The sequence below is a fragment of the Erpetoichthys calabaricus genome, chromosome 12 (assembly GCF_900747795.2).
Source record: "Erpetoichthys calabaricus chromosome 12, fErpCal1.3, whole genome shotgun sequence".
Taxonomy (NCBI): Eukaryota; Metazoa; Chordata; class Cladistia; order Polypteriformes; family Polypteridae; genus Erpetoichthys; species Erpetoichthys calabaricus.
The window spans coordinates 94,369,736-94,392,884 of NC_041405.2; the positions used below are offsets into that span (position 1 = coordinate 94,369,736).

At 34.8% G+C, this 23,149-nt stretch overlaps 1 protein-coding gene across 2 annotated transcripts in view; it reads right to left on the reverse strand.

The window, feature by feature from the left end:
• Positions 1-876: 876 nt before the first annotated feature.
• glra4a (glycine receptor, alpha 4a) overlaps positions 877-23,149 on the reverse strand; it is a 241,277-nt gene continuing 219,004 nt past the window's right edge. Inside the window, exons 9-10 of one of the 2 annotated variants that reach the window (XM_051934414.1) lie at positions 13,134-13,202; positions 877-2,681 (exon numbers count right to left, since the gene is read on the reverse strand). In XM_051934414.1, the coding sequence (XP_051790374.1) occupies positions 2,388-2,681; positions 13,134-13,202 (363 nt within the window). In that variant the 3' untranslated portion in view covers positions 877-2,387. The remainder of the gene's footprint in view (positions 2,682-13,133; positions 13,203-23,149) is intronic. The other variant, XM_051934415.1, reaches the window with a different exon arrangement.

Below are 23,149 nucleotides of genomic sequence, written 5' to 3' on the forward strand. Positions count from 1 at the left end.
TACTACTTCAATACCCTGTTTGCCTGCTTCAGTAGACTTCAATATATCCAGAATGCAACTGTTAAAGTTCTCATATACACCAAGCGTTCAGAACACATCACTCCTGTCCTTTATCATCTGCACTGGCTGCCTGTTTCCTTACATATCAAATATAACTTTGCCATCATTATTTATAAGGTTTTACATGGTCTAGCGCCTTCATATCTTGTTCAAGCACTTCATCACTATAATCCCCCACGTGTCCTCTGATACTGGACTCCTAATGGTTCCAAAGAGCAAACTTTCTTCCTCGGGCAACAGATCTTTCATTGTTGAAGCTCCCCACATTTGAACTCCTCACCTCAACATTTGTGTGCCAGCTCTTCAGTTTCTTCCTTCAAAAATAATCTGAAAACTGTTCTGTTTCAATAATATATTTTTCAGGCTTAGATTTTTAATTTGTATACAATTTGAATGTTTTTTCTGTTTCTTTGTTCTGTTTTGTTATTGTTTCTTGTGTCTGTTTTCTTATTTTTTATTTTTGTGTAAAGCATCCTTGTGTTTGAGAAAGGTGCTATATACAGTGTCACTGGAGGCTGGGGGACAGACCCAGCCAGGACGCCTGGAAGGATCGGGAGGTGGCGTATACGTCCCCCGGGCCACGGGGGGGGCAACCACCCTGGATGTTGAGGGGACCATGGGAAAGGAGCAAGGAGGCTCAAGCTCATTAGGGCCCGTGACCACCGCCAGGGGGCGCCCTGTTCCACATGGAGCCCGGGAAACATTAACTTCCGCCACACCTGGGAAGATGGAGGAAGATCTTTCCAGGGACGCCCGGAATGCTTCCGGGTGCAAGGGCAGCACTTCCGCCACACCAGGAAGTGCTGCCGGAAGACTGTCATCAGGCCGCTTGCCTACAATCGGGGAGCTGGAGTCGGGAGTGGGAGCAGGACGAAGGAGGAAAGGCAGCCCACGGACTGAAAGAGAAAGGCCCATATTAGGGGTGTTTAGTGCTGGGAAGCACTGTGTGCTGTGTTTAGAGAAATAAACGTGTGCTTTTTTTATAAAGAAGTGGTGTTTGTCTGGTGGTGTTCGGACCCGGGTCTCACAACAGTAAATATGCTATATACAGTAAAAAAAAATTAGTACTGTAAATTTTGTTTGACTTTTAATCACACTGGATATTTAAATAAGCAGAGTAAGTGTAGTAGAAAGAAGCTTGTGTTTTGTGCACCAAGGGACAGAACTAAAGGTGTCTTTTGGGGAGCTCCCCATTCCCATTTCATGATAAGGATGATATGTCTGCATGTGACAGTGCACAGCTTCTTTAACTGTTAATTCATTTCATAAACTTGAAATATTTGTGGGATGGGGTTTGACTGCCCTGTAATCTTGCTCTGGATAAGTGGTTATAAAAATGGATGAATGGATGGTTGAAATATGTGTTCTTCTGTTTAGTGTAAAGTTGAAATGTTTGTCCCAAATACTGTTGTAATCTGTATTTATAAGTCATTTGCTGAAGTTATATATTTTTTTCCAGCACATTCACGTGAAACTGAACAAACACATCACCACTGGTTATCAGTGGATCTGCGGCATTAACATACAGACAGCCTTGTGGTTTTTTACATATAATTCCTATTTTTATAATAACATAACATATTCAAATTGTCTTAATTATGTTCTTTCCTGTGTGATGAATGTAAATATATGGTCCTAACCAGTAGTGTAAATTTATTTACTATTTACTGGTTACAGTATATAAATCATTGTTAATTATGTAGTCTCTGTATGATGAAACAGGTGCTTCATCTCGACTATTGCGATTCCATGTTTGCTTGCTTTCCTGCTAAAACACTTAAAACTTAATTGGTTATGGAGTAGTTTCACAACATTATAAATAGATCATGACTGGTAAAAAGGTATGCCTTTTGTTGTCCATCTTATATAAGCATACCACAAAGGCTGCTTCACTTGGAGAATAACATGCAGCTTATTATGAACAGTCTTCAGCAAATTCACAATTCACATGGTGTCCTTAAAGACAAAAACAGCAGTTGTTCAGGAACAAGCACATTAAGGAAACTTTAGCTGATAAGCATTAGATAAAACCCTTTATACAAGTTTCATTGCTGGTTGTCAAGATGGTTGGGCCAGTTGCTGATTCTCCAGTATGCCATGTTCAGAATTAGTCTTGTTTGCTGAGCAAAATACTTCAACCCTAATGGAAAACAGATTTCTAAAAAAAACACTATGTTTAGTATCTCTGAGTTCTATAATATACTGCACCAGTAAGCTTGTAGCAAGAAATGAATTTGGAATATTTTTATAAGAGAATTTGTTGGCTCAATTTTTTTATATTTTTGTTTAAATCTTCCAGGCAGTTTTGACTAAAAAAATAATGCATCCTACAAGGCCTGGTGGATGTCTTCGTGCCGCAGCACCTTGTAGGTGATCCAATAGAAGATGTTGAAAATGAGAAAAGATAAAGGAAAAACAGCTCGAGATATAGTATCGATGCGCTTCGCCCGGTCAATAAACTTTTTGCGGATGGCTTCTGTATCCTTGGGGGGTGGGAGAGAAGGGGGCGGAGAAAAGACAGAGGATCCCTCAACAGCAGTTCCATCTTTGACTTGAAGGCAGTGTCCCAGACCATAGCCTCGGAAATAAAAGCCACGGCTTTCTCGAACCAGCTCTTCTTCCTACAAAATTTAATATTAAAAAGGTCAAATATGAGGGGCACTTCTGAAACATGCAACTGAAATAAATCAGACACATCAGCAAATAGTTCAATATAATGCATGATCTTGGTGATGAATGAATGTAACAAACCAGACCAGCAAACGAAAGAAGTAAACAATGTGATATGATATTGCTGTTTTGTTCAGGACTATAAACAACTGAACATTTTAAATGAGGAGGCAATGTTCCACCAAAGATCGGTTGAATGTGAAAGAACATGAAAGATGAATTGTAAAAAAATGTACTTGTTTTTTAAAAGAACAGGTAAATCAAATTGCTCTATTCTCTGTTTTAAAACATATTATATTTAAATATATTAACACCATGTTTTCTATAAAATAATGTTAGAGTAATATGGGATACTTGAACATGTTGTTTGCTTAATATATATTTAAATAATAGGTCTGTTAACAGTATTTTCACAAGCAATTCAAAAATATAACAAATCAGTTAATAAACAGTATCCTCTTATACAAAGATATAAATTAATGTGGAAATAATTAAATGTAAGAAAATACACAACAAGTGATTAAGATTAAAAATATAAATATTTGATTATGGGCGGCACGGTGGCGCAGTGGTAGCACTGCTGCCTCGCAGTTAGGAGACCAGAGTTCGCTTCTCGGGTCCTCCCTGCGTGGAGTTTGCATGTTCTCCCCGTGTCTGCATGGGTTTCCTCCGGGCGCTCCGGTTTCCTCCCACAGTCCAAAGACATGTAGGTTAGGTGGATTGGCGATTCTAAATTGGCCCTAGTGTGTGCTTGGTGTTTGTGTGTGTCCTGTGGTGGGTTGGCACCCTGCCCGGGATTGGTTCCTCCTTGTGCCCTGTGTTGGCTGTCACTTGGACATTAACATTTATTTATTAAGAAATTAAATAAAGTCACAATTTACCTAACCTGTATGGGATTTGGAGGAAAAGCACAATATCTAAAGATAAAAAATAAGTAGAGAGACAAGAATGTATAAACTTCAGACATTCAGTGCCTGAGTTGATACAAGGGTTGCCTCTGACTATGGGTAAACAGAGTGAGGCGGGAGCATGTGTCACCTCATGGTGAAAGTGGCCACTTAAATAATGAAATAAGATTATGTATAGTGAAGAAATGTAAGAAATTGTCAGTGTGCCTTTTTCTGTTAAGATTGCCTAGTTATCTACAGAGCACAGTCAGCAATTCATATCTGGGCATCAACATTTAGTGCCAATAGCAGTGCTTGATGAGGACTTTCTGAGGTAAATCCACACCCCAAGCCCTGAAAGATGCTATGGAAGAAAACAAACGGTGGGTTAAAGTGCATCTCCTTTTAAAATGGACGAATGTCACAAAAATGTTTTGCTTTGTGCTTTTTTATCCCTTATTAAAATGACATTGATACACAGTTTTGGAGTTTGGCTTGACAATGGATGCATTCAGTAAATTCAAGGCTATGTCAAGGCTATGTCATTCACCTATGGACTCATGTATCCATTAGCGTCATTGTAAACTGTTGGAACAGACAAGAAATTTTTTAACTAATAAAAAAAAACTCTTCACTTTAGCACATAATTCTCTGTAGAAAATTGATAAAGTTTATCTAATCTAATCTAATCTAATCTAAATACCATGCTTATGGAGAAATAAATTCAACTTCACATAGCAAACTTATCCTTTAATTGATTTATTCAAATAATTATATAATAATAATTAAAAATTAATTAAATTAATAATAATTAATAATAATTAAATTAATAATTAATAAATTAATTATTAAAAGTTAAAGAAATCACCAGATCACAACAGTACTATGGTTCTCACATACTTTAAAGGTATACATTCAATTGAGGGTTTTATTACCCAAGAAATTTGATGCTAACATTTATTTTGTCCCAGAAGGTTTTTGTAAAGACTTTAAACTTTATTTAACTTAATATCGCATCTACATTTGTTTTGTTGTGGGCTCCATCATTTTTTGTGCTTTCACATTGGTTATTTTCATGGTAATCATTCTCCAAAGGACCTCTGTATGCACTGTGTGTAATGTTTTTAGAGCAACTGTATAAAGGCCAGAGTGTATCTCATAATTAGATATTAGATTTGGATACACTTTGCTTTATTTGGATGGCAATTCTAGTTGAAATTTATTTGGCTTCTCCACATTCCTTTATGACTTAAGACTTTGACTTTTGGCTAGAGTTTAACCTTCACGATAATGCAATTAGACTTCCTGGTTATGACCTTGCCCAATATTTGACTATAGTTATCTCCTGTTCCTCTCTCTCAAAAAACAGTTTTTGCCTCTCCCTCTAAGACAGTACAGGTATAGTGAAACAACCAAAGGTTTGAAAAAGTAATTACGATAAAAAAAAAAAAAACAGAGACCAAGATCCTTCGATTATTTTGTAATATTTTGTGTGTTGACCTTATTTATTGAAAAATAAGCATTTTAAAACTGAAACCAGAAAGAGGATGAAATGTTATTAACCTCTAGGTGGGGATTTTTCTGTCTAAATACCCAGCTTGTGCATGAGGTCCAGTTAAATTTTTGGAATGTCTGAATCAACGATGGTGTGGTGATGCCTTCTGGATCTGATGTACCAGACAAACAACTATAAGAAAGGTAAGACCTTGGACATGGAAGAGAAGAATGCTCTTTAAATGACCTGAAGTCATCCAAGAGTAAATTCTGGTAAAGTAATAGGAACAAAAACACTTAACTTCCAAGCCTGTCCACTTGGGTTTTGCTTTACATACCCGCAATTCAAACCTGGTAGAAACCTAAACAAAAACCTTAAAGCTACTATTGTTGCAAAATATGTGCATGCATTTCATTCTAAGATATCTGATGACAAATAATGAACCCTTCTGTTCTGTTGCGGGTCAAATCGACCCATTTTAAAGTTCAAAAATCTAAAAAAAATAGGTAAAACTTTTTTTTTAGTATGAAACGTCTTCTGCTTGGCTTAATAAGTGTAATCAACATATAAAATGAAAATGGCTCATTTCACCTGTATGCAACCCCCCACCCCTGCATGTTTATATTACACAGATACTGTTCGGGTCAATTTGACCCAGCATGCAAAGTGGAGATTAAAGGGGTCAGACGTGTCAAATACTATTTGTTTCTTTACAACTGTGAGACATATTTCACCCCAATCACACACACACACACCCTTTCCATATTCTATTGACCTCATCTGTAAAGTGCGAGAATGCAAGTGTTGTTAAGACTTTTGACGGGAACCTTTTCTGTTCCCGTGGGCAAACTCCATCACAGTGGACACTCAGCAGGGGAAGAGCAAAACAGATAAAGATTCTCTGCAAGGGAGTCCTACCAACATTACACTCTGCAACTACATATGATATACTCTCTGTCAGAGCTTTACAAAATGAGCAGCAAATGTAAACAGGTGACAGCCCTGGAGGCTACAGTGAGGGAGATCCAGGAGAGGACTTCACCTTGTACACCAGTGTGTAAGGTAGGTAAGTCTGTGTGCGTGTGTGTGAGCATGTTGTGTGTGTCTTGGGATCAACAAAAAAACATAGTAATCATCGTCCACTTCTTTGTAGGTTGCTGCTGGGGGAAAAAGGAAGAGGTGCCAGGTCTGCAAGCCATCTGATGATGTCAAGACAAGCATGACCTGTGTGAAATGTGCAAAATTCATTTGCACAAAGCACACTGTGCACACACATGCACCTTGTTCATTTCTACCTATTCATTTTTGTGTTTCTGGTTCTAAACATTGCATAGTGTTTACTGTCACAACGTGATGACATGTCACTTGTATGCTGTGGAGACTCACAGACACACATACACACGCACCGTGTTCATATTGCTAATCTCTTATTTTGTTGTTTTGTTATTTTGTTCATTTCTGGTTCAAAAACAATACAAATCCTCATGACTCATTTGTCTTGATTTTAAGTCAGTGGGTCAATTTGACCCTGAACAGAAGAGGTGTCTTGTGTCAATTTATCATCATCACTACATAAAAAGAAAAAAATTCAAAATGTAAAATAAAAAAAAAAAAAAAAATCAATGTCATGAAAAACTATTGTATATTATATGTAGGTCTTTCCAATGTACAATAAAAAAAAAGTTTTAAAATGCATTTTTTATAAAAAAAGAGTGAATTATCTTCATTGAACCGTGATCTGTGAGAGGTTAAGAACACCATTGCACTAAATATTGATTGAAATGGTTAGTAATGGAGTGAATAATGAGATATAAACAATGTGTATTGGGATTTTGTGGTTTCTGACACTTTTGGATAATTAAACATGCCCCTGGTCAAATTGACCCAGGATCATCATTGTTGTTCCTAAGAAATGAACGTAACAGGAGGGTTAATTTTGTCTTTAATATTTTTCTTTGTGAACATGAGAGTTTTCAATAAATACTGTATATAGATGAGAACATCCTGTCTAATCTTCAAACATTTTAAAAATTTAAATTTTAAAGATTTTTGCAATGCATATATCATCCTGTAAATATGATTATGATTGGTTTGATTACACGTGTTGGTATGAATGTCTTCCTTCTTCATTTAGGAAATTACTTGAGTAGGTAATTACAGTATTGGCATAATTTTCATTTTATCCTGGTCCACCTACTACTACAATTCACATTATTACTAATCCACTTTCCATTCCATTTCTGTTAGTCCTGATAGTCATAACAAACTAAGGAAACAAAACATAAACTGCTATGCTTTGTGAGTGTTCTGAAACAGTTAAAAGTATTTATAGTATCTCAGCACTTTATTATGATAACGTTCTTTGCTTCAGGCCAAGTTGCTTAAAATAGCTTCAAGGCTGTAAATTCCATAAAATCTCTGATAACTAAACCTTTAAGGCTTATTTTATTTTCTTAAATTATTATGCCTTTTTTCTTTCTGTTTTATTTTAGTTTTTGCCTACTCTTTTTTTTGGGGTTTATAGTTATTTCCATTTTACAGCTTCTGCATTTTAATTATCGTTCTTTTGCTGTGAGAATTCCAGTTCATTATGCCAGTATTTTAAGTCTGTCAGTCCACAAAAAATGTATTTATTTTTGCTTACAATTTGACTAGCTGGCTTAACAAAATATTACCACCGTTGTAACCTTTGTCAGAATTAAGATTTTTCCAGGGTATTGATATAAACCATAATTCATGCAATTTCTATATTTAAATAAACATTTTGTGGTTACTTGATTAAAATATTGTAACAATTCTAATTTCTAATTGGCAGTTGTTTTCATGTCGAGTTAGCAGGACAGTTCCAATTTTTAAGCCACTATTGTTTTCTAAGTCGGTTTCATTTATATATGCTATCTACAGCAAAACTAATTTGCTGAGAATTCTATAATTGTTTAAAATGAAATAATACATAAAAAGAAGACTTGAAAATATGACGTAGAAAAGGAGTTTATAAAGGGAGTTATTTTACAACTGAAACATAAAAACAGTGTAGCGGTTGTTGGATGTATTTGCTGTCAGTGTCTGTTTGTACCTTTCATTGTTTTACGGTACATAAATTCAGTTGCAAGAACTTTTCAAGATATGGACTACTTTGAAGGGACTTGGAGGGTCAATGAGGGCCCTTAAGGGAGGGTAGCGTTCAGAGAGAAAAAAAAAAGAACGAGAAAGGAAATACTCCACCTGCAGGAAGCCATTAGATGAACTCGGGTTTGTCTGCACAGGAGGGAGAAGGTTAATGAAAGAGTTAGAGTAGCAGCAGAAACTCAGGACAGGGTCTTATGGACCTGTGGAAAGGGACTGTGAGTGTTAATTTGGCTGGTCAAAGGTATATCTCAGTGAATCCTTTGCTAACACGAACTTCAAATTTATGTACAGTACAAGGATTTTTTCACTTTGTTTACTATAATTTTATATATAACTGTTACTTGGGGTATTATTGATTTATTTGTTGGAGCTTCTGGAAAGAGAGAAGAGGTGTGTGCCACAGTGCAGGGTGTGTAATTAACATATCACTTTTTGTGTGTATGTGTACAGTTACTTTTTCTATAATAACATTATTATATTCATCACAGTTGGTGTGTTCTGTGCTTGCTTATGGTGGCTAATAGGAAGTAGTGTTGGTCACTCATGCTCAGGTTTATTTATTATTTCAATAGTTAGCTGCTACTAAGGGTTCGGCAGGGCATATTATAATCATGTCATCTCGGGTGGAAAAAGGGTCTTGAGGAGTGGAACAACAGTATGTATTAAGGTTCAAAGCAATCCTGGAATGTGTAAATTCTTTTTTTATCAACCTACTTTGTCCTTGATACAATTGTAATGGAACTTTGTTTATTTCTCCACAATGTTTATTAAAAGATTGGCATTATAAAATTAGGAATGCAAACAATTCCAGATTTGTGTTCAATCTGTCAAAAAATAAATATCATCAAACCAGAAAGCAAAAAGGTATTTTAAATTAAATGTTGGAAAAGCCCAATAATTTCATATGCATCTGTATTCTTCAGGATTTTCATGGAGAGCATACCAAGGTTTGACATACACTTCATCGCTCAAGATATAATGACTAGGTTCCAGTAAGTTTTTCCCTAATTCCAGTCTATATTCCCTTTGCATTGGAGTACTGCAAAGGAAGAAAATGCATCACAACATTTAAAAAAATAAAAACTTTACAGTTTTTGAAAGTTGTTCTGCATAAAACTAGAGAGTTGGCTAGACTACAGTTGATGCTATATATGTTTGAAAAATTTAAATTAAAATCAATATATTTTGCTAAGTACTTTATAATTAACAATGACATCATTTATTATTCCAAGGAGTATTATAAATATTACAAATATAAAAAAAATCTATATATGCTTTTTTTTTGCAGTAACTCATTCAATTACCATTTTAATGCTTCTTTATAATTTTCTATGAAAAGATCATCAATGCAAACACCTTTTATGATTGGCTACCAATCAGAATACTGTCCTATGCTGAATGAACTTCAGTTACACTCTCATACCCACCCAGTACTATCAGTTGAGAGTCTTATATGATAATCCTTTTTAATCTTTCAAAGACAGTGATAGCCATTACAATTTAACTGCATACTTATTTAAAAATTTGGACAAGTAATAAATGATGAGTAAGTGAAACAAATTTATCATTAACAGGAGAATTGCAACATACATGCAAGATATCAAAAGAGACGTGAAAAAATTGAGAATTTGAATTGTTTAAGAAACAGGATGACTCTACATAAGCGCAGTGAGTGAAATAACTAACTTAAATCCTTTTCTATACAGTAAAAAAATTTAAATATTATTTATTATCTAGCTGGATGCTGTGAGAAAGCTATGATTTTTGTTGTTTAATAACAGAAAAGAGGCTTAGCCAACAGCAGTGACCTTTGATACATCCTCCTGATGCATCCTTCTTGAGTGACAGGTAATGGACTAGCACAAAACTTTTATCACTTACAGTTTCTATAAATTCTTACAGTAATGCTTACTTGCTCACTACCATATTTTTCTCCACATGTGCTGTGAGGATTGGCTTAGCAACTCACAGAATTTGACTTGTAGTCACTTCTAACAAATTCTAAGATGCTTCCAGGCCAGCCAAGAAGATATATAAATCCTGCAGTTACTGTAGTTCCACATCTGCTCTGGGATCTTGCCTAGTATGCCTCCCGTGGAAAGTGCTCAAGGGGTACACTAATTATATGTTCAATCCTTTAGATCTATAAAGCAGTTGTTCTGCTTAAAGGTCCCTCGTATTGCTTTGCACCCCTATTTTTATTTGACAATTACTCACATCATAATAGGTGATAAGGGCATAGATTGATTGTTACATTCAAAGCTTCTTCCAAAGACTAAGTTCCTATTTTATAGGTTTCTAAGACCATTATTGTTGCATGAATATTATACAGATTCTAACAACCATATTCTAATCATCATGTAATATGTGGCCAGTTTTCGGTGCCATGAACTTCTGTCATCTTTACCTGAAAAAACTCAGAATACAATTGTCATAAACTAGCCACAACAAATACCATATGTGGTAATGCCTCAATATTACTTCTGCCCCTTCAATAATGTGTCTGTTGCTTTCTAAAGGTAGGGGAATATACAGTAGATTATTGTATCATTAAAATAATAAAATATAACTCTTAAATTATTAGGCAACTGACGTTAGGCAGACAGAGCAACAGTAACAGACTTAATTTTGCCTCGATGCTACAAATATTAAAAATAAATCAAATGGAATTTATCTTTCAGTACCTAATCATGATGTTGGAGCAGTTAGAAAAATTTACCTATAAAATCCATAGTGGATTTCAATACTCTTACTACTATAGTCTGGTTTAATGCCAGCACTACTATGGTTGTCATGCTAAACCCTTGATCAAACTCACAATCACTTCAACTCTTACTTGGGAAGAACACCAAGAGATACTTGAACTCCTTCATTTAAGACACCTCCTTGCCCTTAAACTGCAAAGAGTTATCATCTGTTTTCTGGCAGAAAGGCAAATTGCAAGGTGTGGTTCTCACATCGACTGTGTCACACTGGGCCTCAAACCACTGTAGTGTATGCCTGAGCTCACATTTTGATAAGGGAACAGCACAGAGATGCAACTATCCAGGTCCACGTACATCAACTGTGCATTGATATCTTGTTCAGAGAAAACACATGCAGGAGATGAGACAAAGTGTCTTTAGCATAGTGTCACATTCACTATAAAGTGAATGAACTTAAAAACAAGTGTGCAAATGCACCTCTTGCTCCGCAAATAGCAGAAGTAAATAGTACACAGGAGTGGCCACAGAATCCCATGCTCTTATATTACCATCTCAAAAATACCAAAGATTATGATTAAAAACCCACATGTAGACAGGATTGGAAAAGTTCAAGATGCCCTTAAATATTGTACAAAGGCAAAAAGATCATCCAGAATGGAATCCTTGTTTCACCTCTTGGATTTGAAATTTGACTATCAGCCAGTGTTTCTGCTTTGGTGTTATGGCATAGGCTTTCCCAAGGACATTTCAGAACTGTGATTCCCTGAAACAGGAATACACCTATTTGACCCCTTATAAATATGAAGATCACTCCTCCAATCTACCAGACTTTAGGTACATTTCTGAAGCTACATGCAACACTGAAGAAAAATGTTAACCAGCATTTCTACAATATCTGTTTTCAACAATCACAGCTGGAAATCATTCATCCCTACTATCCTGACACTACAGAATTCTTCTACTACCACATCCTTAGCTACAGAAATGGCTGAAGCCCCATATGCTTTTGACACATATTACCTTCTTTTATATACAATGTTTTGCTTTAAGACCTGCTGCAACTGCCATCTTGTTGACTTACTTTTACAATCATATCAAATCCTGGGGACCTCCTTGCAAACATTGCATAGACAACTTATTTGTTTCACTTGATTGGTCACAGAGATGACCGGCCATATTTTGGTTGTAGCCTTTTGCAACGGCATCTGCTGTTGAACACCTGAACAGGGTCTACCAAGACTCCATTTTTCTGACCTCCTCTGAGAAACAGAAGAAGCTGTTACAGAAGTGAAACCAGATCCACCCAAATCACACTTGCAACAGGTTTTCTAGGTTTGTTTTGCTGACTCTCTATCCATCTGCACCTGTTAGCATCTTTGCATCTCTCTATACTTGGATCAGAAGGCATGACAAGAAAGTCAGTCATTGACCTTTTGCTCTACTTATTACATAAACTCAGGATCATTCTTGTGTCTAAACATGGGGTTGTTTATAGAAATAACATGAATAGAGCAAAAATCCAAATAAAATTTACTATTTATATTCAGATCAGACAGGCCATTCCTCTCACTCATAACTTTCTGGGTGTTTCTGTTAATCGTGTGTTTTTTAATTAAAACATTAAGAATTACAAGATTTATTAAATATTTTCATATGGCTTTGTTACCTTTGATGTTTTTCAGAATTTATATTAATCAAATTCAAACTAGTCTTATTTTCCTCTATCATTTTATAATACTTTTTATAATACTTCTAAATACTTTGAGAAACCTTTGCATCTGAATAAAATATTTTATGATATTCTGGTTTATATTTTCCACACATTTACTTTGTCTTCTTTTTCCTGATGTCTTGTTTTACTTACAAAAATAAAGAAAGACAGATGGTGCAAAAAAGTCATAGTGCTGCTTCAGATGTAATCATAACTTGCCATAATCAATATACAGATAACCTTCTAGTTATTACTAAAGATTTAAATATGAACAACCACCTCATTTTTATATTTATTCATGTCTATGGAAAAGCACATTGTAAATTACAGTGCTACTTGGCAGTCATTTAATTTTTTTGTGGCTGGAGGAGCAAGACACAATATTATAACTACAAAATATGGAGCCTAAAAGAACTAGACTTATATTTACAGTTTGCATGTGTAATCTTTGACATTTAAAAGTCATTTTAACTTACTTGTGTGAGAGTAAATATTCTTTCCAGTGGAACTGGAGCACTGTCTTGGCCATAAGTATAAAGATGTTGCTGTTACAGCCACAAAGATAAGCAGAAGCATGAAAAAAAAGATTTTCTTGTTTAACAGATGTTCACTATTAGCAAAAAGCACTATAATAAATAACATTTCATTTCTACACTTGTATTACTGATAGAGCAGTGCAAGAAAATATACACTGTTGTATGCTTGCATTAAATAATGCCAGCATGTTTCAACAACTTCATTCAAGATGAATATAGATGGTGTTTAAAAAAGTGTAAAATGAGAGAGGGAAGAAATGAGAAAAAAATGCATAAGGAAGTAAATAACAAATGAAACGTGATGAAATGATATATGTGATGTGTATCTGAAGAAAGACCATAGCTATACATAGGAAAAACATTAAAAACAATTACATGGAAAAATATTTCAGGAAAACTGGATAATTCTAGAAATAGTAACAACTGATGATTCTTCTGTGGCATATAATGAAGCCACCAGACCCTCAATAAGTCTTTATGTAGCTTTGCAATGCAAGTTTTTCCTTTTAGTAACAGAATATGACTTAAATGGAACATAAAACAATTAGTATGTTTTATTTATTTTGTAAGCTTTCACTCTCTGAAACTACTTCATCCTGAGAAGGGAAGTCACTAGAAGTAACTCGGCAGCCTCTCAGAAGCAGATACACCTACAGTATTAATCTTCATTTAACAACAGTCCACTACAAGCCTTAACTTGTTTTTGTTGTCAATATGGTGACGATTCCACTAAACCATTACTAATACACCAAGACAGCACATAAAATCAAAAGTAAACTCAGAGAAAAGCAGCTAGTAAACTCAATAAAAACAGTACAATAATTCAGTATTCACTTGAGTATTTCTTAAGATTGCCTAAATTTGGTTATATACTCCTTTAAAATGTCAGATATGCATGCCAGTCCAATCTTGTTTCTACTTTTAGATGATCTTTTCTAAAAATACCTAAAAACTGTTGAACATTAAGAAAAATAACCCCCTATACTGTGGAAACCACTAAATATAATTCTTGGAGTTAATAGTGCTATAGACCCAAGTAAGAAACCAGCTAAACAAGCTAAACACAAAGTCTACTTTCAAAATGTCATCATGCCCCATGCCAGTGAAATATAAAGTTTGTAGATAATGCACAGTATGCATAAAGTAACAAAGACAATATGAAACATGACAATGTGACACCAGCTTTAAGTCCACCATTGTGATATTTGGTGAGGTATGTATCTAATGGCTTATTTAAAAAGAGTATATATACAGTAGCGACAATTATAACATCTCGTTATTTACTAGGGCCAGTTAGATGTATTGTATGCATTTACTTCTTTAAGTATTTTTCATGGACATTAGCAGCTAATTCTCCCTTTGAATTTTTTTATTTTCATATAACAAAATCCACAAAAAGTAGGCTTTTGACGGAGGAATTACTAAAAACCTGCTGATGAACAAACAGCTGGAAAGTTTAGGCTGAAGCAACTTAAATGTGTGAGTAAAAGGTGACACTAAGACCCACAACATCTGTGAATTAGGAGTGCTCAATATGTTATTTTACAATTGAGAATTACTGTTAGTTGGACTGTATCAAAAAGCATTCATTTCTAATTTCTACACTGATTGTTGTAAATTTAAGCGTATTGGTGTTAAAATGTGTAATCTGTACTTGCATTAAATACACTGATATCAAATAACTGACTTAAATTATTAAAGGTTGAGTAAGAATAAAAAATATTTGACACTTTATTGCATAACAAACATTTTTAAATGATTCATCGGTTTAACTTGTTCCAAACCCACTTAATCCAGTTTGGGGTGTGGTGCATGAAGCCTAGCCCTGCAGGATTTTGCAAAAGGCAAAAACCAAACCTGTATAAGGTGTCAGTCTTATTAACGTGTACACCCATCTGTCCCTACCAAAAAAAACTGAAACCATTACTGGGTCACATGGTGCATGTGTGTAGGGTAAGAATCATTCCTTAATGCAAACATTCCAAGGCATACTTAGACTTCTCAATTAACCTGGCTTGCACTTCATTGGGATATGATTTCCCAAGGCCAGTTATATATACTGTATGTATTAGTACCTTAAATGTTTTTCATGAAATTTGTATTATTTTTATAAAATGACAGAACAGAACCTGTGATGTTTAGTAAAATGTTAGGCTAATTAGCAACTATGAATTTGCCTAGTGTGAGTGATTGAGTGAGTGAGTATATCCTGTGACAGACTGGCACCCCAGACATTGCTGGTTCCTGCCTTGTGCCCTGTATGCCCAAAATAGGGTTCAAACACCTGTGATTTTCAACTAAACAAAGTGGGTTTCAAAATAAATGAAAAAAAGAATAAATGTAGAATTTGGGGCAAATTCACACTATAACAAGTTATTAATTACGGTTTGTGTTAAATTCAAATGTGGATGAGCTGTAATATGTAATTCAAAATTCTTGGTTGTATATATTATTAGATGTGCAAGTAGAAACAGCGTGAATAGAAAACTGTGTTGTGAATCTGAAAAAAATTAGGTTCAGTATTGATATATGCCTGTATCTTACAGTTTCAAAACCTTGTCTTCAGCAAAGAAAGCACTAAAAGAAATTAATTGTTATTAAACCACTGGTTCTTTCAGTACTTGCAGGAGCACCTCTTACAGCTCAACCAGGCAAAGACCAAACTTCTTGTTATTGCAGCCTGGCTCATTGTCAGTCACACCTGCCAAGTCAGTGTACAACCTTGGGGTGGTAATTGCTGAGCAGCTACCTTTCTCTGACGACATTTCAGATGTTTCTTTGTATAACATCAAAAATCAGACGTTATCTGACTGGATATGCAGCACAATTTCTGGTCCAGGCTTTGGTCTTGACGTGTCTGGATTACAGCAACTCTACTAGCAGTAGACCACTGCAGATGGTCAAAAATATAGTGGCCAGTCTTGTATTCAACCACCAAAGATAGGAGTTTGTCACTGTCGCTGTCAGGTTGATACATTGGTGATGTGTAGCAACACAAATTAAGTTCAGATTCTTGATGCTTGCCTATAGAGTAGTTAATGGGTCAGCACCTGTGTATATGGAAACACTGGTGAGGTGCTATGCTTCTTCTTGCCCACTCAGGTCTGCCATTGAACAACATCTGGTGACACCATCTCTGTGTGGTATCACATATCACCAGACTTTTTCCATATGTACTGTACCTCTTAGTTGGTGAAATAAGCTGTCCACCTCCATCTGAACTGCTGACTCCCTCAAATGTGATTAAGAAGCAATTGAAAACCCTACTGCTTTGTGAATATCTGTCATATTGTTAATGAATGCTTTTGCTCTGTGGATAACTGTTACATTTTTAATAGATAATTGTTTTTGTTATACTAGCTTTACAGCATTTCACTTGTGGTGATCAACTTTGGTGGCCTGTCCTGCTACACTTGTTCTAAACAGTGCCCAGACTAATGTTACTTGATTATGTTGACCTCGATTGTAAGTCACGTTGGATAAAAGCGCCTGATGAGCAAATACATGTAAATGAATAGACACTTTTATTCACTGCTATTGGATACTTTGATTGAACAAATAATTTAAAGCAAAGGATTGATGGTACAAGATTGTTTTGTATTTTAACTGGATAGGAAAAAAAAGTTTATGGAATATCTACTTTTTTAATATCAATATTATATTCATATCCAGGAGAATGATTTTCTTGCACCTAAACAGGTTTAGAACAGGAAACTCTTGGAATAAATATCAACTTATTTATCTTCTATCACACCTACTTAATTAAATTTACTGTTGCAGGGTCCTGTTCTGGGAGAATTGGGCAAAAGACAAAAATGATCACAACACAGAGTGCCATCCTGTAACAGGGCACCCTCAAATGCACACGTACACTCACTCACACAAGGGTTACCAATAACATGCATGTCTTTGGGAGGTAGGAAGAAAACCAGAGTACTTACAGAGAAACATACACAGATATAGTGGGAATACTTAATGGTTGAAGTTTTGCAATTTCTTTAGTATTTTATAATCTAAAGCGAAAGTCTTGTTTATGTAGAATACATAGATTATAGTCTTTCACAGGAAATTACAATATTATATAACTGGTAGCATATGTTTTTATTCAATAAGCTCTTCTGAACGTTACTATCTAACTTTGGGTCATACTTCACATAAAACTACAGAGTACAAAGATTAATATCAAATAAAAATATGTAATACACTGCATAAACTGACTATAATATAAAATGTCTGTCAAATACTTCTCAGCTAAAACATTATTAGGTCACCCATATAAGAAATTCTCAGTATTTTATGCAGACTAAAACAGCAGTTCTGAAGTCATAACTTTTATATAAATAATAAATATAATGCAAAAATTGTGATATCATTGCCATTATTAAAGTTTAGCATTTTCCATTCCAGATTTTTGTATCTACAAGTAAATATATAATATGCAAAGAGACATATCTTGTTTCAAACTGAACGCGCTGGTTTATTTTTTAGATGACATAACATTTTCTGTTTTAAGAGAATTTCAAGTGAAAATCAGCAAGTTTGAGTTTTAAAACTGTGGCACATTCAGCAAAACGAAATATTACCTATCAAAGCAAGTAAAACACAGAGAGAATAATGAGCTGAGATAAAGCATCTTAGATATACTATGTAGGCATTTTCCATAGCAGTGCATAAAATATAATAGCCTTGGCAGTCAGCTGAACCCTAATTATGAGCATGTATTCATTTTTGTGTTTTCTTTTCTTTTTATCTTTTAATGCCAAATAGCAAGCTGTTTTAGATTATTTACATCACTTAGAGTTACAATGTTGAAGAGTAATATAAGCCTTGTCTGCTGTAAGAATAAAGATTACAGACAAATCAGAAGATTACTTGTGCAGTCATACTCAAAGAAGATAACTTGTGATAAAAGATTTAAAACTGGTAATAAGGCAGACATGTGTTTTGACACTGGAGCCATGGACCCAACTTTAAATCAGGAGTGATGAAACCAAATGACACTTGTGTGCCCTGCTTTCTTCCCATAAACAGATGCTAATCAGAGTCCATGGAGAAAACTGACATATGCATCCCAGTCAGGACTAATGACCAGGAACTGAATGCTTTCACTAAGGCACTCCACTTTAGGTAAACAAGGCTAAGCAGCCATTCCTGCATGATGTTGTCAAGGAGTGAAGCAGACAGACTGACCAACTGAATGCTTAAGGATTGAAATGAAAACTACTTATCATTACAGTTAAAAATTAAAAATAAAATGCATTCTACAGTATATGAGAGGTTCAAACACTAAAATACAGAAAATGCATTTTATTGGGCTATGGTTAATGCTGACTTAAAAATCTAATTACTCGACCACTAGCTAAAAAAAAAAGAAAAGAAACAGCGTTATGACTTATTATCCTTAAATAACTCAGCTCACCCTGTGCAATTCAGTATGTGATTTTACTATTTAATTCATGAAATGCAGTCATTCACTTATGATGAATTTGAGTGTTTTGTGATACGCTATACAATTACAGTAGTTATATTGAAATATACTATACAATACACTAAATTTAGTAGGGCTTGCATTATTTTTAGATTGTACTGAAAAAGAAATTGATGGAATTATATTGTTTTACATAGACATTTTTTTAAATAGAATTTTTTTTATTTTGTTCTTTTTTCTATTTTATTTGTCTGTTTCCTGAGTTCACTTTTTCTAGTACAGTACCTCTTCTAGCACCATCAGGCACAAGGCAAGAATCAACACTGAGTTGGATCCAGGTTTTATTTAAGAAATGCTTCAGATGAGATGAAAAGAATCTGCACAATTCCTTGGTTAAATATTGGTCTTCAGTGTTAAAAAAAAATTAGACTCTGATTAGCTCATTTTCAGATCCTTGGACATTTAATATTGTCAAGATTTAAAAATGCAAAAATAGTATTTATAAAAATATATACACAAAAAAACAGAAATGAAAAATGAAACATTTCACCCGTTTTCCAGAGATACAGTGGCCATGTGTTTTCTTGCTGTTATAATGCAACACACTGTTACAATTATCTATTTTTCTTGCAAGACGAAGGCGAATACATGGGGGTGGAGTGAAAGTGGGGTGATGGGTTGAGAAACATCTCTCCCCACTAACACAAATGTGCCAGACACCACTAAATGTTCCACACAGTTCAGATTACCCTGGAGCTGCTGCTGCAGAACTGGGATTACCGTGCCATAGTTTTGCTCGCTGCCTGGCAGGTCATTGGCTCTCTTCAGTGACTCTATGCTTTCACTTTGGTCTCCTAGCCCCTTGGCGCAAGATAAGATGCAGATAAAAAAAAAAGGGTCAATAAAATAAGGGAGGAGAACAATAATGGGTGCAAGCACTTCTGCAATTACGTAGATAGATAGCTGAGCAGAAAAAATATAATTTTTTTCACAACATTAATTATGATGAATGATTCATCTGTTAGAATTAAATTTTCCTGGATAGAGTGGCAAATTATTTTTTGATATGGTTATCCATCTAGCCTCAGTGATCTCTGCATTTGGGATCATTTCAACATATAGAACACATTCACATTTTGACTTTTCAATTTTTTCTAAATTAAAATAATGATGTATAGTACCATCATTCAACCACCAATTTTTGAACCCAATTTTTACAATACAATACGTATGTGCAGCCAGAGTCTATTCCAACAGCATTATGGAAAGGGCAGGAGAGAGCGGTGTAAGAGGCTCCTGTTAACTTCCAGTCAGCTAATTTAAAGAAGGCAGTAAATACTACCTATCTAATTTTTTTTTAGATCTGGGATAAATGTGGAGAACTTGGAAAAAAAACACAGTCTGAACATAGTCCTGAAGCTGTGTAGCAGCAGCACTAACCAGAACACCACTCATGATAGAACACACTTATTAATCATATTACTAACAACACTTCAATAACTATCATCTTTTTAAATGTTTTTTATGAGTTCTTTCAAAATTTTAAAACTTAATATATACAGTACAACTGAATTAGTTAGGATGATGTATACTCAAAGGGCCTGTACTTAAAATTGGCAAATAATTTCTGATTAATTAGCATAATAGTGAATCCAGTAAATATTTCAATAATTAACACCATAAAAAACTACAAAGACTTAAAAGCTTTCTGAGTGTAAATGCAGCAAACCATTAAAATCTAAATGTTCTCAAACAATAACATAACCATAACATCTCAAACTCGCTTAATCTAGGTCAGGGACGGAGGTGACCAGAATCTATCCTGGCAGCACCAGACACAAGGTGGCAAAAAAAAAAAAAAACACGGATGGGAAGCCTGTCACTTTTAGAGGCCACTCACTCACATGGGGTCAATTTTACAATTGTCAATTAATGTAAAGCATACATCTTTGGGATAAAAACCCATGGGAAAACGAAAAGAACGGGCAAGCTCTGCACAAACAATGACCCTTGCGCAATTTTCAAACCCTAGACGCTGGATCCATGAGGCAGCAGGACTAACCACTACACCATCCATCTGGAAGAATGAAAAAATAAAATTAGATTCCAAATAAAAGAATTGTGGTAAGCTGAAATATAGCATAAGAAAAAAAACAGAAAAAGTAAAAAAATAATAGCAATAGGTGTCCAGAAAATTTTAATTATTGACCTAAATAAAATAGATGCATACATTTGAAGGTTTTGAGGATTTTTAGAACTACTGTTTACTACACTACTTAGGTAATTTATTCACATACACTACTTTAACATTTGGGTGAAGTGTATCAGCTTTCATCTCTCCGCATGTTCTTATTGAAGAACTCATTTTAATCTAGCAATTTGACTCCGCCATTTCATAAACCTGAACATTCCCAGTATGCCTCTGTTTAATTTCAGCTTGTTTAAACTGGAAAGATCCAACTCTTTCAATTTTAAATTATATCTCATATGCAACAGTCCTAAAATAAGATTAGCTTTTCTTATCTCGACTGTCTCTAGTGCAGTTATACTTTTTTTAATACGGATTCCAAAACTTTACACACAATATTCAGATGTAGCTACACAAATATGTTGTACAACTTAAGGAAAACCTCCATTGGCTTGTACTCAACACAGCCTGCAATGTAACCCAGTATACTATGTATGAGCCTTATCAATTGCTTCAGGACACATAGTCCACTATGACTCTTTCTCATATGCTGTAGTTTCAAGTTTCAATCTCCCCACTGTGTAATCATATCTAATATTTTTAGATAGATAGATAGATAGATACTTTATTAATCCCAAGGGGAAATTCACAAAAAATTAGTTCACATTTTACTTCATAAATGTAACAGTTTACATTTATTTAACAGCATATTCATCACAATAAAAGTTTATCTGTACATTAACAGAAATTATAGTCTCTTGGACTCTTGCATCGAAAATGATCTGAACTTGTCTGTGGTTCTATTGGAGTGGTGTCAATGTTGTTAGGCACATTTACTGTTTCCAGTGGTCTGAGTACTGAAATTTGTATCTCCTGTGGCTCTATGTTATTAATGCACTTAATGGAAGTTCAGTAAACTGGTTGTGACAGTACAATGTTTAGTTTGAATGAATATATAATGCAGAGCTGCCAACTGAATACACAATGGGAGGTCTGAAAATTGAGAGTACACTTTATGTGAAGGATGTAGAAGTCGTAGTGGACTCTATGCTATCAACTTGCAGACAGTGTTCAGAAGCCATTAAGAAGACAAAGGTTATCAGGTTATATAGCAGGTTATATAGCACGGTGTGTGGAGTACAAGTCCAAGGAGGTTAAGATCAACCTTTTTAATGCACTGGTGAGGCCTCATCTGGAGAACTGTGTGCAGTTTTGTTCTCCAGGCTACAAAATGGACACAGCAATGCTAGAAAAGGTCCAGAGAAGAGCGACTAGGCTAATTCCAGGGCTAGAACTGATGAGTTATTAGGAAAGATTAAAAAAGCTGAGCCTTTTCCAGTTTTTTAGCAAAAGAAGATTAAGATGTGACATGATTGAAGTGTTTAAAATTATAAAGGAAATTAGGACACTCTATCAAGACTTATTTCAAAATGAGTTCATTAAGAACACGGGAACACAGTTGGAAACTTAAGGGTAAATTTTGCACAAACATTAGGAAGTTTTTCTTTATACAGAGAACCATAGTCACTTGGAATAAGCTACCAAGTAACGTGGTAGGCAGGGACTTTCAAAACTAGACATGATGTTGTTTTAGAAGAATTAAGTGAATAGGACTGGTGAGCTTTGTTGCTCTGAATATTCTGTTCTCATCTAGATTGTTCTAATATTCTAACTCTTTGAATTTCACACTAACTCAGACTGTAACGTGAGCTGTGAGCGACACAGTGCACTTAAAGCCAGCAGCAAGACAGCATTTACTTTTACTGCTAACTCAATGATGTCTTTAAATGCCAAAATCTAATCTGGATGTGCAGAAGGTTTTTTCACTTGCAACAGGTTATGTTCATTTTAACAAATGTAAGATGTTCTCAGCACACACATTACACAGTTAAATGTTTAAAATGTTTATTTTAGGAGATTTGTCGGCCTTATCCATTGTAACTACAGGCTTGCTTTCGATTGGACAATGTTGACAAGAGCTGCATTCCTCTTTGCTGTTTAAATCACTGCCCCTCCTTCATGAAGCTTTGGGTTGGTTTAAAAATATGACACTCAGTAAGCCGTCTAATTGTTCCCACACACATTTAAGCCAAATTCATTCATGGTTGTCTTCTTATACGTCTGCTTCTACGAGATTAGGACCTAATTAATTTAAATATAGGAGAACTGGAACTTATAGGGACCTAACCTGTACATCTCAGAAGTGCATATTTCATTATCTTTTTGTGTGTATTCATTTTTTATTCCAATTTGTTATTAATTTTAATCAATTTTATCAGTAACATCATTGTCAGAAACATATTGGTATCTAATTTCTAATGTTTTTACTTTCTTCTTAAT